General features: G+C 41.6%; 1 protein-coding gene across 2 annotated transcripts in view; it reads right to left on the bottom strand.

Moving 5' to 3' along the window:
- NECTIN4 (nectin cell adhesion molecule 4) overlaps positions 1–18,516 on the bottom strand; it is a 535,597-nt gene that overhangs the window by 229,094 nt on the left and 287,987 nt on the right. For both annotated transcript variants that reach the window (XM_044059485.1, XM_044059484.1), the window contains exon 2: positions 3,814–4,170. In XM_044059485.1, coding sequence (XP_043915420.1) covers positions 3,814–4,170 — 357 coding nt within the window. The remainder of the gene's footprint in view (positions 1–3,813; positions 4,171–18,516) is intronic.

Below are 18,516 nucleotides of genomic sequence, written 5' to 3' on the forward strand. Positions count from 1 at the left end.
AATTGTAGGATAAAAGGGGCAGTTTACATTTCACTTTTTATATCGTGCAATGGTTTCCACATTGGAAAGATGGAAAGGGAATTGAGATCTAGAATTTATGAGCACCAGTACGCTATTAAGGAAAAGAATGTTAGAAATGCTTTATATGGACATACATTACTATGCAATGATTTCAAGAAATGTTTGTTTTTTGTGTTGAAAAAAATCCATTACCTAGTATGTGTGTAGGGGGGGAGGGGGATAACTGGAATGCACAAATAGAGGCCAGAGAGTTAATCTGGCAAATAAGACTTAATGCAACCCACCCACTGGATCTTAATGATAGGATGAGCTTAAACAGAGTACTGGAGTTGGGAACCATGAATACTGGATCTTAATGATAGGATGAGCTTAAATAGAGTACTGGAGTTGGGAACCATGAATATTTAATCTGTTTCTGTAAATGTGTTACTTTTTATACTATTTATATTTATTTAATTAGATCAGGTATTGAAAAGATTATTAAAGTGTTATTTTTTTTAGGTCAAGACAAATTGTGGTATTTAATTTACATGTATATATACATATATGTGTACATTTCACTTTAAATCATTGCACTTTTATAATCGGGTGTCCAATTAATGATGTAATTGGTGTTTTTTTTATTGGATGAATTAATTATGGAACTGGCTATTTAAGCCCTGTGTGGAGCTGTAGTGCATTTTAATCTGATGAAGTCTCTGACAGTACTGGGGAACAGAACCATTCAGTTTATTAAATTATGTTATTTTTTGTGTGGCATTTCTGCTGGTGGTGTTTTTTTTTCTTTTGTGTTGGAAGAGTTTGGTTATTTATTTATTCCTGACTATCCCCCAAGCCACTGCCAGAAAGTCACACTGCACCAAAACAAATTTACTTGCTTTCATCATTTATAAAAGTACATTTTATACTACAGTCCCTTGATTTATTTACTGTTTTTCCAACATATGTGACAGTAATGTATTATATTTAGCTTTTATGAGTGTGTCAAAAGGATATAGGAAGCCCTGAAAGTTATATTCTGTATGTAGGCAACACAATCTCTTGATAGATGCACAGTTGTTAAAACAAGTGTCTTTTATTTATATTTCCAAAGTTTACTTGCTGGTTATTTTTCAACAAGTACTTCTGTAAATATCCAAGCTACACCAGAAAATAGACATATTCTAGGAGTATACTAGCTTTTATCAAAAATTAAGTAAATTAAATAAGATGAGGCTAGATGCTGGTGACATAAGCCTTCAACCCAAATCAGTTTAGGTATGTGAAGAGAAGTTCCTGCCTGTCTAACCTAACAGACTTCTTTGAAAAAGTCACAGAGGCAATTGATGATGGAAAATCAGTCTATATGGTGTAAATCCTCATATAACCCTCTAGACTGCAAAATGTCTCATGGACAGAATCCAACACATTTGGATATGGGGGCACACTATTCACTAAAAGGCTTATTATTTTGGGATCCCCAGGTTCCTGTACTTTGGACTGGTGCTGCTCCTGTTTCATAAATATTTCTCTGATGTCACCATGATGTCAAGAGTTTATGGCTGATCAAGTTTGCAGATGATTACAAATCTGGATCCATCATCAAATCGCAGGGGGATTTGTCTGTCCACAACCGATAGAACTTGAAAGATGCCAATACTTCCTCACTAAGAAAATCAAGGGTCTGAATTCTGGGACCTTTACAGAAATCCTTAAATCTCTGTCTCTATTCCTCTTCTCATACAGACCTCTGCCAAACCTACAAGGATTAAAATGACCTTATCCTGCAAGACCTCCTCCATGTTCTCAAAACTGGAAATACTGCATACAACAATACAAGGCATCTAAACTTACAGTGCAACAAAAGAAGTACCTGCTGGTGGGATAGATATCTTTCCTTAAGAATTCATTCTGGAACAAACTCACTTTTCATATTAAAGTAGCTTCTTAACCCTCCTGAAATACAACCTAAATGATTAGATGGCCATCTCTGAAAATACCTCAGAGCTGCCTTATGTAGGGGGAATTGCATTGGCAAGACAAAAGTGATCCGGATAAACTATTTGCTAATAACCTATGGACTTATGAAAAAGGGTGTTCTGCAGTTGAATGCAGAGAGTACTCAGCTAATAGGTTTGATATATGTGTGTTAATACACACAGAGTACACCTAATGTCAACATGCAAAACTTCGACACAATAACACTGAAATTCCCCAAATCGACATGAAACTATACTTGCACCGAGAGACAGCCTGCTAATTATATATACTAACTCTGAGATGACACAAACATAGGGTAAGGGCATATTCATCAAGTCCATGGAATTATGCGATCTTGGACACCTGTTGACCTTGATCATAGCCAGGCGATCTTGGACACCTGTTGACCTTGATCATAGCCAGGACTAAACAGCTGTTGAACAAACGGACACTCACTGTAAATTACAGAGAGATTTCGAATTGTTCACTAACAGACTGTCTCCAATACAGCTGAAGACTGTGAGTGAACTTCATTAACTTTACAACAAATGCATTCTGTAAAATGAGAGGTTCATACATTTCTTACTAGCATGAAGGAATGGAATAGTAAAAGAAAGACAAAAATAATAATCTAAAAAACTTTTTTTCCATGTTAAAGGTAGCCAGTTTACTTCATATAAGTTTATACCAAGAAACAGACGTACTGTACTTTTAATAATAATGCTTCTGACAAATTGCAAACTCAGTACAAGTAATGTAAGTACACACACTGTGTTATTGCTGCAAACTCCTACAACAAAAACAAGACGCCATTTACATGATGTTGTACAGCTGTATAGGTTTACGCACAATAAACATGCATAATAATGGCATGAAGCAGTACTGAAAATAAAAAAAAACAAGCTTTACTGTGAGGTTTCTAACTTCATCCCTAGTGTAGGAGTAAAGCCTCACACTGTAATTAATCACATATATTAACTCTAATGTCAGAGTACTTCAATATAAAGGAGACTTTTTTTTAGTGGAAAGCTAAGTATTCTCTGTCCTTAATGCTACAAAAATGTTATATAAAGTAAACTTTAGTTATGAGTGCAGAGGTTCCTCCCTTGTAAAAAAGCCCATCTGCACTGGTAGTCAATGGTTAATTCTGATCTTTTAGTAGGACTCAAACTTACTGACTTGCAACTTCAGTGGTTCATCAAATAACTTACTAAAACTTTCAGTTTTCTGTTGAATGTCACCAAGCACGATAGATTCCACCACAGTTAAAAACAAAGTGCAACAACACAATTTATTAACGCAATTCCAAAATCAAGGTGTTTTCGTCCTATAGCTGGACTTCATCAGATAAATTGTGTTTTTACACTTTGTTTTTAACTGTGGTGGAATCTATCGTGCTTGGTGACATTCAACAGAAAACTGCTGTTTTTTCTTGGTTGCTGTTTGGCTTGGTTGTTGGTTTTACTAAAACTTTCACTTCTTTGTGATTCAGATACTCATGTTTATAATAGGTACTCATCAATTTTACAAGTTAAAACATACTCAGAAATATTGTATCCACAATCGTTCATTTTAAGACCTTTCAGGTTTACCAGTTATCCAAGTTGGCAGACCTTAGAAATAAAGACGTTCACCAGGATGACAAGATGGACACTTCAGTGTGTGACTTTGTGGATTAAAGGGAATTTAGATGTTTAGTATTCAGGTTGCAAGATTGCATTCCCTGTCTCTTTTTTGCTGAGTATGTTGGTACAAGTAATACATTGCTGCTTTATTCTAGTTCCTCCTACTGTAACCCATGTACAAGACCTTTTTTTGATGAGAGGTACTTACTGAAGACTGATAATGTGACTGTGTTTTCAAAGGTGCCACTCGGAAAAGTGGTAACTCGACAGACATATTGCCCTTCATCTGCAACTGCCACTGTCTTCAAAACGATCGCACCATTCTCAGCCACGGACTTGGCATAGCGCTCCACACGGTCCTTGTAACTGTCATGCACCGCAAGTCCATGTTGGTCATGGATAACAGCTATTTCCTCCCTTGAGGCACCTGGTGGTGCTAAATACCAGTTCACCTGCACAACTTGAACTCTGTTATCAGACTCCTGGAAGAGGCATGGCAAAACTACTTGCTGTCCAAAGATAGCAATCACCTTGGGGTCCTTAGGTATGAACGTTGTTGAGATACCTGAAGAAAAAAGAGACATAAGAGAAATCAGTGTCAGCAATCTGGTTGCTAATGTTACTGAGTATCAGGATTTTATAAGTAGCTCTAACTTTCTCTCAGCCTGTGATAGACACAGCCAAACAGCAGTCAATGTGCCTTTTAAGCAGTTAATGAATTTGGGTCAACTCGATAGGTTCTACTGAATCCCCCCAAAGCTCTCACTCTATAAAGATTGCCTTAGATGCTGATGTCTTCAGTATGAAATGTTAGAGCAGTACTTTTTCATGTTTTTAGGTATAATGGTGAATAGACTTATGTTATGCTACAAAAATGCTAGCCTTTTTCTGGTCTTGCAGTTTTTAGAATTTTTTACATCCTTAATTTAAAAAAGTACAACTGGAAGAATTAATTATTAATTAAGCTGATAATACTTAGGCGCTGAGAAGAGATACAATGTACTTTTCAAATGAAACCAACCATAGGATATTCCAGTAACAGGTTAAACACTAATAATTGAAAAAAGGCTCTGTATTTTATAGTGAGGGCAGATGAGTAGCACTAATACCAGCTTCCTTAGAAAATAATAGCATGGATACCACAGAAGTGATGCAACATGCAACAAAGCGAGAGTGACTTTTTTAAGCTGAAGAATGATTAGCAGTAGAGGGAGTAGTATGGAAGAGAGCACTGGACAATGGGAAAGGTCAGGATGCATAGTCACTTACCTTTGGCAGAAGAGGACATTGTATGGGATATTTGTAAGCTTCTGAGACCCCAAGCCTTTCTGTGTTGGAGGGAAGCCTTCTAGCTTAGTAGTGGGAGTGGTAAGCACTAGGAAGCCTATCTACTACAAGAGGAGTGCTTTCTGGCCCAGAAATTGTAGTATTAGCCATCTGGGCAGTTTTTCCATCTCTTTCAACTTTCTGGTTTAAAAGCCCACTTTGCGCTTGTTTCCCACCTTTCCTGTAACTAGTCTAGTCCAGATACAGATTTGCTGTATCCAGGACTGTTTTAAAGGATGAGTGGTAGGGAGGGCTGTGCTGTTTCAGCTCCTTTAGCCTGGATCCAGGTGCAGTACCTTTTTCCACTTGTCAGTATAGGATTTGTAGTGCTGGGGCATCTGACCTCCCGTATAACATCCAGGACTTGTTTGCTTAGGCTGGCAGCTGGAAGAGAGGTCAGGGAATAAGCCAAGCTGCCAGGTTGAGGGTCTGCAATTGTGGATGCATGAATTCTCCATTCTTCTGGGTCAGGAGTGTTGGGATCTGAGTTAGGTGCCATGGTGGCAGGGGTGACAGGCTGTGCAGCAGTGGGTACCAGTGCTGGTATGGCCAGTCTGGGGAAATCAAGATTGCCCTTGGTTTTTCCTTCCTTATTTTGAGCAGTACCCTTGAAATTAGAAGTATAGGGGGAAATGCATAGATTGAGAGGTTTACCCATTGGAAGGATAGAGCATCTACTTTCCAGGCCTTGCTGTGAGGTTCCCTGGTGCAGAATTTGCTGAGCTAGTAATTGTTGTGGGAGGCAAATAGGTCCCCCTTTGTGATGCCCCATTTCTGTGTTACAAGGTTGAAGGTTCTGTGGTCTAGCTGCCACTCATGTAGGTCTAGCAAGTTTCTGCTCAAGTTGTCTGCCAGTGAGTTTTTGGGAGTCTGGCAGGAATTGTGCTAGCAGGTGAATTTGCATGGCTGAAGCCATGTGCCAAAGGGTCATGGTGAGCCTGCATAGAGGATAAGAGTGAGATCCTCCCTGCTTGTTTATATACCACACCACCGTGGTGTTGTCTGTTTTGATCAGTAGCTGCCCCGGGGAGAGTAGGGGTCTGAAAGCTGTCAGAGCATGCTGAACAGCTAGCAACACTTTTTGGTTGATGTCCAGATGTATTTGATTTGGGCTCCATTGGTCCTGAATGCACCTACTGTCCAGGTGTGCATCCCAGGCATAATCTGATGAATCTGTGGTTGGGTCTGGGCGGTGTGGGGTTGTGAAAAGGGAAGACCCTTGTTGTGGTTACATGCTGCTGCCCACCAGAGAAAATCTTTCCTTAGACAGGGTATTATACGTATGATAGTTTCCAGTTCCTGAGATTGTTGACACCAAAGTCTTTTTAGGTACCATTATAGTTTCCTCATATGCAGTCTGGCATATGGAATGAGTAGAATGCAGGATGCCATGAACCCTAGAGCTTGCAGGATTTTCCTTGTAGATAACTGGGTTCTGGTGGCTAGTCCAGAGAAGTAGCCTGTCAGGTAGGCTTGTTTTTCCTGGAGTAAGGAATGCCATCTGGGAGGCTGTGCCCAGGCTTGCTCCCAGGAATACAATTTTTTGAGTGGGGACTAGTTTTGATTTCTTTTCATTTATAGTATACCCCAGGGAGGTCAGTAGGTCCTTTACAAAGGTCAGATGCTGTAACCGTCTGCCTGAATCAGGTAGTCATATAAGCAGGGGTAAATCTGAATATTCCTTTGCCTGCAAAAAGCAATGGCTGAAGTCAGACATTTTGTGAAAACTCTGGGAGCAGTGGATAAGCCAAAGGGAAGCACAGAGAACTGAAAGTGCATAGATGCTGCCCTGAAACGTAGATATTTCCTGCAAGAATACCTGATTGGGATGTGTAGATAGGCCTCTTTTAGGTCTAGGGTGGCTAACCAAGCATCCTTGGAAAGCATAGGAAGAAGCCGCTGGAGGGTGAGCATTTTGAATTTTGGTATCACCAGAAAGGTGTTTAGAATTGATGGATCAAGAATTGGGTGCCAGGTGCCCTCTTTTCTGGGTACTAGGAAAAGTCTTGAATAGAAACCTTGGCCTACCCAGTCTGCAGGAACAGGCTGTATTGCCCTCATGGAGAACTGGGAATTTACTTGTTTTTTGGCCTCTGCCCACTAGTTTGGAGTAAGATCTGTGAAAATTTGTATCCCTGGGACACTATGTTGAGAACCCATTGGTTGTTGGTAATAGAGGCCCAGTTTTTTGCATGGGAGGAGAGTTTTCCTCCTAGGGGCACAATGAGGTGGGCAGAGGTAAGTGGTGGAGGTGTAAAGTCATTGTGAGTTCTTTCCATAAGGGGGTGGCTTAGCACTCCCTGTTTTTGAAGTGGAGGAACTCCATTGCTTAGATCTCTGCATTCCCTGGAACTGCTGTCTGGGGGGTCAGCTTCCCCTAGGTATTGTCTGAGCTGACCTAGAGGGGGCTGGAAAGGACCAGTGTTTGGAGGAGCAATGCCTACTGAACCTCGGAGGCTGGACCTGTAGGAAGTCTGTAACTGTCTGCATAGATTTAGCTTTTTCTTCCATCTTTTTTAAGACCTCTTCTGCCTTGGTGCCAAACAAATTGTCTTTGTTCAATGGTGCATCCAATAGTTTTTATTTGGCATGGTCTGGCAAGGTCTGTTCCTTAAGCCAAGCATGTCTTCTCAGTACAGAACCTGTGACTGCTGCCCTGCAAGATGCTTCTAGGGTGTCAAAGCTATATTGCAAAGTGTGATTTGTAACTTGGCTTGCAGAATGCATCAGCTCCTGTATTTCTTTACTTTCTGCACAAGCAGGAAAGGTAGATATTTTTTGCTTGAGCAGTTCCAAGATATGTTGCTGGTACTTCAGCATGTGGAACTGACAATTTACTGCTATAATGGCAAGAGTTGCAGAGGTGTATACTTTTTTACCCCATCTGTCTAAAGCTCGGGAATCCCTGTTCGAGGGGGTGCGATTCTTTGCTGTGGTGGTTTTTATTCCTTTAGTTCCTTGGGAGATGACCTCTGGGTCAGCAGTAGGATTTTTGAAAAGAAATTTGTGAGAGTCAGGGACTCTGTAATACTTGTCAGGTTTCCTGGGAACAGGAGGAAGGGTGTCAGGAGTCAAACTGGATTCCAGAAAGACATCATCCACAACATCCAAAACAGAAGGAATGGCTAAAGGTCTGTGCTGTGGTAAGTCTAAGAATTCCCTGAGTCTCTTTTTAGATTGAGGATAGTCCTGACAGTCCCATTGTAAATGATTCCTTAAACTATGTAGGGTTTCACCAAATGAAAAATCCTCTGCAGGAGAGGCAGAAGGAATGGATTCCTCTGCATCTGAATCCTCATAAGCAGATAGGGGTTGCATGTCTTCATATTCAGAAACCTCAGAGTCAACAGACTCCTGGTCAGACAAAACTGCTGGGTACAAGTCTCTTTTTAATTTGGAAGGAGTAGGCTGGCTTCCCCTAATAAGCATGATAAGGTCTTCCAGAATTTTAAGCATTTGAGATTGAGGCCTGGAGGCCAGTGCCTGAGCTTGGGTTGTCAGTTTTTTCGGCGTAGTTCGTACTCTGGGCCTTAGAAACTCAGTAGTTTTAGAAAGAACTGAAGACGCAAAAGAAGTCATCAGATTGTGTCGAGTATTGGTAATGCGAAGAACTTCTTCGGAAGCCGGTGTCTGCTCAGCGTCCCCGGACCCATCCAAGGTAGAGACTTCTGCAAGATCCTTAGTCAAAGAAGAGTCTTGTGGCATACCGGACTCCAAATAGGTCTCGGTAGTGGCCTGCAAATCCACAGAAGCAGGCATCAGGCACTGCGAAATGCCTCACTGAGAACCGGTGAACTAGTGACTAGCTTAATGGAAGCATCGTCGGCAGTTTTGGATCTGTGCGGTCTGTCTCTGTCTTTATCCTTGCGTTTTTTCAGATCGGGAGTCAGATGGCTTACCAAAGCCATTTCAGAATACAGAGATAAAGAGCTCAAATATTTAGCTACTATAAGGGCCCAATGACGTACAGTTCTGGCATTGAACAAAGCACAAAAGTGACAGCGAGAGACATCATGGTCTGGCCTAAACAGGTGATGCAGTAAGAATGGAAGTCTCAGTGTAGTACTTGCTTTCCACAGGCGAGACAATTGTTAACTTTTTCTGACATTGGTTAGAGCAAGAAAAAAGGATCTCCAATGGGGTACTTAGCTTTAGAAGACTTCAACTTCAATTCGGATATGAAACTCAGGTAGCAGCCATCCGGCATTCATGCAAACTGCTTCTGCTTCTGCTTTTGGCTCCTTGGCAAGAAAGACTGATGTAATGGCGTCAGCTGACTGATTTTATACCACTGATGACCTGACGTCAGTAATGGAGTGACAGCAACCAATGCAGAAATACTAAGCATCTGGTACTTGGGCTGACTGAGGGCTACCCTTGGCAGGATAACCCAAGTGTGATGACTGCAACAGCGAAACACGAAGAATATCTGCACTATTTTTCAGTCATTCGTCCCTAAGACCTTACTTCGCCATTTACAGGCTTTACATCTGTACCTAGAAAACCAGCAGTTAAAACAAATAGCATTAGGGATGGAGGCTGCGTCCGACACCCCATCTGGACCACCTAAGAAGAGGGGTAAGACCTTGCAGCCTACTTCTTCAGCTTTGCCTCTACCGTCCATTCCTCAGTCTGTGGCCGATATCGAGGATTCGGCTTCTGCTAGCTTCAATAAAGCAGGGTGCCTCTGAGGAAGCCAAACAATCTCAAGCAGACAGCACGTCCATAGAAGCTATACCGTGTCTATCTTAGACTCCAGGGGGGAACCACCACTCTCTGTGTGCACATCAGATTCTGCCACTGCCATCCCTATGTCTGACTTGAGGCCTTCGCCCAGCTGGACACCAGCTAGGTCTCTTAAGAAAAGCATGCTCAATTGGCAGGCCTTTAGCCAGACATTATTTAATGCCTTTATGGCCCTTAGGTCTACTACAATAGGAACTCCTAACACTGCTCCTCCCCTCCCAAGTCCTAGACCTCTAATTCCTGAAAGGAGGGTAGAACTACTGGATGAGGAAGAACTGTCTTATTCCTCACAGAATTGCCTCCCCTACTCCTCTCAGATCTCTCCCCCCCGGGATATGGATCTCTAGAAGAGGTCCACTTTAAGTGGAAAGCTTCAGACATGACTGAAGTGCAGAAGAGGTTTTATAACCTGATACAGATGGACTCCCCCAGTCCTTCTGCTATCCCTCCTATTCAGCCGGCCTTCCTGGATGCCTTTTCCTTTGCTTCCATCAACCCTGACTCCCAACCACCAGCCCCACGAAGGGCAGATAGACTCTACAATGTCCCTGAGGCAGAGAAATGTCTGATTAAGTGTCCTCTGGCTGACCCAGCCACTATCTCCATTTCTACTGATAGGGCTTCCAAGCTGCTCCCTACTACAGCCATACTTCCAGCTGACAAGGACAGCAAGACAATGGAAAGGTTGGGGAAGAAAATATACACCTGCCACCTTGTCATTCAGGGCCACTAACTACCAAACTCACATGACCAAGTATTCCTTAGCACTGCTGGACAAAGCCACTAAGGAAATGGCTGACACCCCAGACCATGCAGCCAAAGCTTCCTTGACCTCCCTGCTAGCTCTCACCTCTCAGGTGAATAGACATTCCTTAAGATGCAGTTATGATGCAGCTGAAGCCTCAGCTAGGTCAGTTGCATTAGCATTTTTGTTAAGAAGATACTCTTGGCTATGCCTTCAGCCCCTCCCTAACGACTTCTGGGCACAACTTACTTTTGGATCACTCTGCCCTGTTCTGTGGAAAAGTGGCTGACCTGTTTAAGCCCCTGCAACAAAAAGGAAAAGAATTACAGGATCTAAAACACCTCCTAGTCTCACCCATCCCTAAGTTCCACAGGAACTAGCCGGCCAAGACTCAATTCATCAGGAAAACCTCTAGGCCTTTGGCTCCCTCCAGGTCCAGGACACCCCTTAAAGACAGCCCCCTCTGGCCTCCCTTTCCAGATAGGGCAGGTAGTGTCTGACAGCCTGCCAATCTCTCATCCTACCCCTCCCACATTCCTTCCCCTGTCTGCCTGTCTCTCTCATTGTCTCCGTGTGTGATCACTCATTACCTCAGACAAACGGGTCCTGTCCATCATAAAGAATGGTTACTTTATGACCTGGGTTATTCCTTCAACAAGGCTGGGCATGCCTCAGCCACCCACCAGTCAGTTACCTCTCCTACGACAGATATTGCAAACCTTGCTAATACAATACACTATAGAACCAGTGCCTACAGAATCAAAAAGAAAAGGATTATACTCCAGAATCTTTCTGGTCCCCAGAAAGGATGGACCATGGAGGCCTATTCTAGACCTCTGTCATCTCAACTCCTTCTTAAAAGTTCCTACCTTCAGGATGCTCACTCTCCCTACCCTCTTTCCCCTCCTACTACCACAAGGATTCATGGCAACCATAAACATAAGGATGCCTACCTTCACATACCAATAAAGACCACCTTCAGGAAATAGCTCAGATTCCTGGCAGGCTCATCCCATTTTCAGTTCTGTGCCTTGGCCTTTGGGCTTTCCACTGCTCCTAAGGTATTCACAGAATGTCTGGCTCCAGTCATCGCTTATGCAGGGCAAAGAGCATCCAAATATTCCCCTACATAGACGACCTTCTAATTCAGGCAGATGATCAAAAGACTCTTCTTCTTCATACCCAGGCCCTTCTGCTCCTCTTAGAGTCTCTAGGATTTCTAATAAACTTCCCAAAATCTCACCTGGAGTCTGCACAGGACATTGTCTTCCTGGGTTGCAGAATCCGGACAGACCTTATGAAGGCCATCTTACCACCAGAGAAGTTGGTGTCCCTGACACACCAACTAGTCAGTGCCCTTCAAGCATCAGAACTGACAGCAAGGCAATTTTTGAGACTTCTGGGTTACATGGCAGCCAACATACCCATGTTGCCCTTAGAAAGACTGCACATGAGAAAACTACAATGGTATCTTCAGGCAGTGTGGAGTCAGCACTCCCATACCCTTTTTCCCTGCTTGAAACAGGAATTGTGATGGTGGGTGGCTGAGGTGGCCAAGAACCAAGGCCTCCCTCTACAAACACCCACACCCTCCCAGACTATGCATATAGATCTTCATGCTTCAGATCTGGGACAGGGAGCAATTTTAGGACAAAGAAAAGTGCAAGGCTGTGGACAGACAGACACAAACTAGACCACATAAACATCAGAGAAATGAGAGAAATACTCCTTGCTCTACAAGCCTTTCAACCCTATCTACAGCTAGGCCCTCTCAAGATACTCACGGATAACACCACAATCCTATGGTATCTCAACAAACAGGGAGAGATGAAATCATACCTCCTATGCAGACTAGCCCTGCAGGTGTGGGAACTGGCCACCTCACAGGGAATTACCCTACAGGCAGCCTACATACCCTCCCTGCACAACTCCCAGGCAGATTACCTAAGCAGGACCATCTCAAACAACCATGAATGGATGCTTCAAAGAGATGTTTTCCTGAATCTGGTCCACAGCTGGGATATACCTCAAATAGACCTGTTTGCCTTCTCCGTACACAGGTAACTTCCTGGTTACTGTAACCGACCCCAAGACACTGGCAACAGATGCCTTCTCAATGTCCTGGAAAGTGAAATTTCTGTATGCCTTCCCCCCTTCCCTTTGATTCAAAAGATGCTGCTGAAAATTCAGCAGGACTCACCAAAAATCTTGGTTGTGACTCCCTACTGGCCAAGACAGCACCCCCTTCTCCTTCATTTCTTCAAGGGCATTTACGAAAAGTTACACCCCTCAGTGGACCTGATCACATAGCACAAGGTTACTCAGATACATCCACAGTGGCAATCCCTAGACCTCACCCTGTGGCTGACAGGATTCTGAATGCCCTCAGACATCTGTACAATGAGGACATGCTCAATGTCCTGCTGGAGGGCAGGAAACCTAACACAAGAAAACCCTATCTCTCGAAGTGGAAAAGGTTTTCTATTTGGTGTCACAAAAGACAGATGGACCTGCTGGAAAGTGACATTCCTCTTATCCTGTCTTACCTGTGTGAACTAATGCAGACAGGGCTGGCCTACTGATCTCTAAAAGCAAATTTTCTGCAATCTCTGCCTGTCTACCTCTGGATCCACCCCCTTGCATCCAGACTTCCTGCTAAACTTTTCCTCAAAGGGGTACTACACTTGAGACCACCCAGGAAACTGTCCCCTCCTTCCTGGGACCTTAACTATGTATTAGAAAAACTCACCTTAGCCCCCTTTGAGCCAGCAGACAAAGCCCTCATAAAACTTTGCACATGGAAAACTGTTTCACTGGTAGCTCTGACCTCAGCCAGAAGGGTCTCAGAGATGCAAACTCTTATGGCTACACCACCCTTCTTAGTCTTCCACCTTGACAGGGTGACACTCAGGACTAACCTGTCATTCAAACCCAAGGTAATGAATAACATCCTTGAACCAGGCCATTCACTTAACCACCTCTTTCCCCAACCCACAGGGGGATAGTAAGAGAGTACTTCATTCGTTAGATGTCCACAGACAACTTAGGCTTTACCTACATAAAACCAAGCCCATCAGTAAATCAGACCAACTGTTTGTCTTCTTCCACTCCAGAGCTCTGGGGAAAGCAGTGACCAAACAGACCATTTCAGTCTGGATCTCCAGGGCCAGTTCTTTCTGCTACTTACACCATGGGAAGACCTTGCAGGGCAATGTCAAAGCCCACTCCACCAGAGTAATGGCCTCTTCTGGAGCCTTCTATAATGGGTTAGACACTTACTCCATACTTAGGCAGCTACTTGGTCTTCTGTGCACACTTTCACCAAACACTACAAACTGGACCATATCTCCAGGGCTAGGGTGGGGTTTGCCAGGGCTATCCTACACGGATTCCTGGAAACGTCTTCTAGGCCACCACCCACTCCTCAGTGAGCTTTGTCACTCACCCATATGTAGAATACTGCAACAATGGAATAGAAGGACATAGGAATGTTGTGTAAAATCTTACCATAACCATAGATGTCCTTCTCTTCCATTTTGCAGTATTCCTTCTCTCCCTCATTCCACTCCTGTCAGGTTGTACTTGCTCTCCTGGGTGACATTGAACAGTCTATGCCCTTATAGGACTGGCTCTGACTGGGGCTTTTTATGTTCTGAGGGCTGGTGCGTACAGATGTCACTTTTATGGCCCATGTTCATGCTGCCACATCAGATGTCTGATACACCTAGAGGGACTGAATATATTTGGAATCCTGTCTGGATGAACTGGAGAGGAAGAAGGGTAAACTCACATGTAGAATACTGCAACTTGGAAGAGAAGGACATCTATGGTTATGGTAAGATTTTACACAACTTTCCTGTAGTACTGATGGGAGACTAATGATGACCCTCATTACACTGACTTTAAACCTATTAAAGCACCGACTACAATGAGTTTTTTCTTGTGTATATTTGTCCAAAGACACACCAAAATTCCCTGTCTTATGAGATACTTGTGTCACTTATCAATTGTTATTCTTACCTCTGTGTGTCACGGTTTATGAATACTGTTTTTTTTTTTTTTTTTTTTTTTTTTTTTAATTTTCCAAGTCTTTTTGGTTTTTAATACCATGACAGGAATGGACCCCATTCCTTTTTTTTTTCAATAATCATTTTTATTGTTTTGCCAAAACATTATTCATTTCACACACTATTTACATTATGTACAATATTGCTTCCACTGTTTAAGTTCCATTTTGAATTTCCCTATAATACATTAAGAATAAATATCATTTTAACCAAGTACAGGAAATTAAAATCACAAAAAATTAAACACAAAAGCATCTACAATAGACAATTTTAAACCAACTCAAGCCAATAATTTGTATTATTTCTACATTTTCTATCTAATCCAAGAATGTGTTGGTACACATACAGAATGTCCTGACGGAAAGTGGATAGGGACTGCTACAAAATAATATTAAAGATTTGTTCCCAAATTTTTATGCTGTTTATACTTTTCTTATTATTTCTAATTAACAATTTGTGCGCTAATATATGCTTAATCGCTAACAGCCTGAAATTTTGCCACGACACCTGTGCTGGGTTCAACCAATTTGTGGCTATATATAATTTCATTAGTAAACTAATATTCATAATTACAATCTTTTTTGTATTGTCCAAATTCTCCGGTGGAATATGTAAAATCAGAAATTCCCAGGAGAGTGTTGAGTTTTGGTAACCCATTTTTTGTAGTTGTAACTTTAAATACTGTTTTCACTGCGGTAGTAAGTTGCTGTCATACAGAGGTCATCTGCTCTTGTAAAGCAGGTTTGCCTCCTTTCCAGTCACATTGGAAGACACCCCACCTCCCCATATCTTTGATTTAGTCAAACACAAGTGTATTTTTAGATGAGTTGGACAGGGCATTTATTTGTAGACTACCTAGTGACTCAGAATAGATAGCTTCCCACCCCTTGCTGAAAGCATGCAAACGTGGAACTCCATGAGGATCATTCAGATAAAGCAGTTAACCCATCTTCTCAGTCTTAACTTTGTAAACAACTGCACCTGGAATGATTCCTGTTAAACTACATTCCAATATTGATCTTCAAGATAACTATTGGAATTTTAAAATGTTTAGGCAGAACTGATGCAGATGGCTGATTAGATAGTAACAGTTAGATAAGCACATTTATGTGGCCCATCTTCATTCAGTGTGCAGATACACTTATCTAAAGTGGACCAGTTCCAGCCACAACTCGTGAAAAGAAAAGCAGAAAATGCAGAATCAAATCAATGATTCATGGAGGAAAAGAAAAGGATAATGCAGTACAGAGACGCACATTTAAATAAGAAGAACTAATATATAATTAGTGGTTGACTAAGGCGTGCATTATGCTAATCAGGAAAACTAAAGCTGCAAATTCGAATATCTGTGACTTAAGTCATAATTAAATGATAGCACTATACCACGAACAGAAAAAATACAAATTTTCATGTAATTCCTCTGACAAAACAGAAGACTAATCAAGGGGAATGCCTGAATACAGTAAAGTACAGAAAGAGGGGGACAAAGACATTGCAGAGCGTTTAACTAGAAGGCAGTGTGGTTTGCTGTAAAAGCAAACAATCTAACAAGAGAGACAGTCCTACAGTCTATCCCTGAGATGTCCAGTGTCTCCAAACTTAGTTCAGAAGGAGGTAGAAAGTTCTTTTTTTTCTTTTTTCATTTCAGCTAGTAACAGACTAATAGGAATTTTTTACACTTTGAGTGCTGTAGCATTGTTTGCTGGCTCGCAGACACTGTCCAGAAGCAAGTGCATATGTGCATATTGTGTTCTTGTAACAGCTTTAACAGCTGTGTAAAAGCACATGCTATTACACACACACACACACACACACACACACACACACACACACACACACACACACACACACACACACACACACACACATCTACTAGTTTAAGATTTTGTGCTTACCGTACAATAACCTTCAAATACTGTCTTTAAACAGAATACTCTCAACCTTAGACTGAAATGATAAAATGGTTTTTATACATAATTACTGCCTGTACAATCCAGTAAGTTGCACTTGGGCTTTCTCTTTAGTAATTTCGACCTCTGTAAAATCTTAGCATGTATAAATGTAACTACTGCATTTTTGTAAATGTAAATAGAACTATAACTACTCCGTGTATATCTGGAACTTAGTATAATGCAATTTAAGTAAATGGAGCTTTTCTCCCCAGGCCCGGGTAAACAAAGACAAATAAATCATCAATACATATATATATATATATATATATATATATATATATATATATATATATATATATATATATATATATATATATATGGGTCCCCTACTAAATCCCGAATGCACAGAATCCCAACGCCCAAAATACCAAGACGAAATGCCCGAAACCCCACATATCGAAAGACCAGAAGCGCGAAATTCAAAATCCCGATGTTAAGGGATTTCAAGTTAGCGCTTCTGGTGTTGCGGTTCATGTAAGTATGTGTTTGTAAGTGTGTTTGTGAGGGGCTTTAGTGTGTGTAAGTGTGTGTTGTGACTGTGGTGTGTGTGTGTGTGTGTGTGTGTGTGTGAGGGACTGTAATGTGTGGGGGTGAGTTTGCCTTGTGTATATGTCTGTGTGATCTCGGAGTTAGTATAATAAAGTAGGGGGGTGCAGGGGGCAAAGCTGTATGTATGCATTAGTTTTGCCATTTTGAATTTTGTGCTTTCAACGTTTCGGTAATGTGGGGTTTCGGGCATTTCGTCTCTGTATTTTAGCATTGGGATTCTGTGCGTTCGAGATTTAGTAGGGGACATATATATATATATATATATATATATATATATACACACACACACACACACACACACACACACACACACACATATATAAAATAAATAGGTAGTATAAAATATTGTATATGTACATACAATGAATAGGTGTATTTTGAAGATTCTGTACATATGTATAGTTAATAGGTACATGTAGCTGCTAACACCACACTTATTCTGACCATTGACATTAGCTAGCCATAGAAGTAGCAGAGTGTTGTAGCAATCAGCACAATATATGGCACAGTATACCGACTAGTATGAGCTGTATATTTTGTAAGACTAGGGAAGATAAGTAGGTAAGCTTGTCCTATAGGTTGCGCTGATAATTTTCAGTGTCAGCGTAATACAGTGTGCCAGAGCATGAACTATTGTGTGTGCATGACAGCAGCTGGTTATTGGTTTGAATTTAGAATGACACTGGTGCACTTCAGCTTAGAAGAGGTTATATTTTGATGGGAAAGGACTACTCCCTCCACATCTTTAATAATGTACATGCATATATATTAGTGATTGTACAGATGCTTTAATTTAAACTTGTCAGGCTTTCATTAATTAAAATCTTGTTGTGCTTTATAGCAATTAGTTTGATGGTCATAAAACAATATGTTTTGGTAGCTGACCACAGCTGAGTTATACTGAAATTTTACTAACTTACATGGAAACTCAGTCTAGTGATGGCAGCAGGAGAAATAAAACCCAGGTCTTAGAATGCAAACAAATCATATGACGCAACATACAAGATTTGTTAAGGGGGAGTCTACTGAAATAGAATGGCTAGAAAGTTACACAGATGACACTATAGAGGTGTGTGCACATGTCTCAATTTGGGAAACAAAGGGGTGCTGCAAAGGAAGACAGACTGAAAACAGTACTTGTATAGCATTAAAATGAATTTCAAGCTTGTTTATCTTTGGCGTGCCCAACCTCTGGCACTGTACAGGCCTCCTCTGTGAGGGGCTGCAGGAAAATACTTTCTTGCGCATGTACCTGAATAAAGAACTGTGAGATTTTTGGAAAGTTATTAGCCCCCTCCCCAAGCTCAGTGTAGCAGTTCACATGCACCTGGCCACCTGTCCCGGGGTGCACAGCATTCATAACATTGCTGTCCATTCTTAAAGCAACATTTAGTTGTACCAAACAGCATGTCAGTCATCTGGTGAGATACTCGACACGTCAAACATTTTTCTGCTGTCCAGTGAAGATATTTAGTCCTTAACCACTGTTAAAGGAAGGAAGGAAGGATAACAAGATGCAGACCTAA

The sequence above is a fragment of the Protopterus annectens genome, chromosome 17.part0 (assembly GCF_019279795.1).
Source record: "Protopterus annectens isolate FY-2018-M chromosome 17.part0, PAN1.0, whole genome shotgun sequence".
Lineage (NCBI taxonomy): Eukaryota > Metazoa > Chordata > Ceratodontiformes > Protopteridae > Protopterus > Protopterus annectens.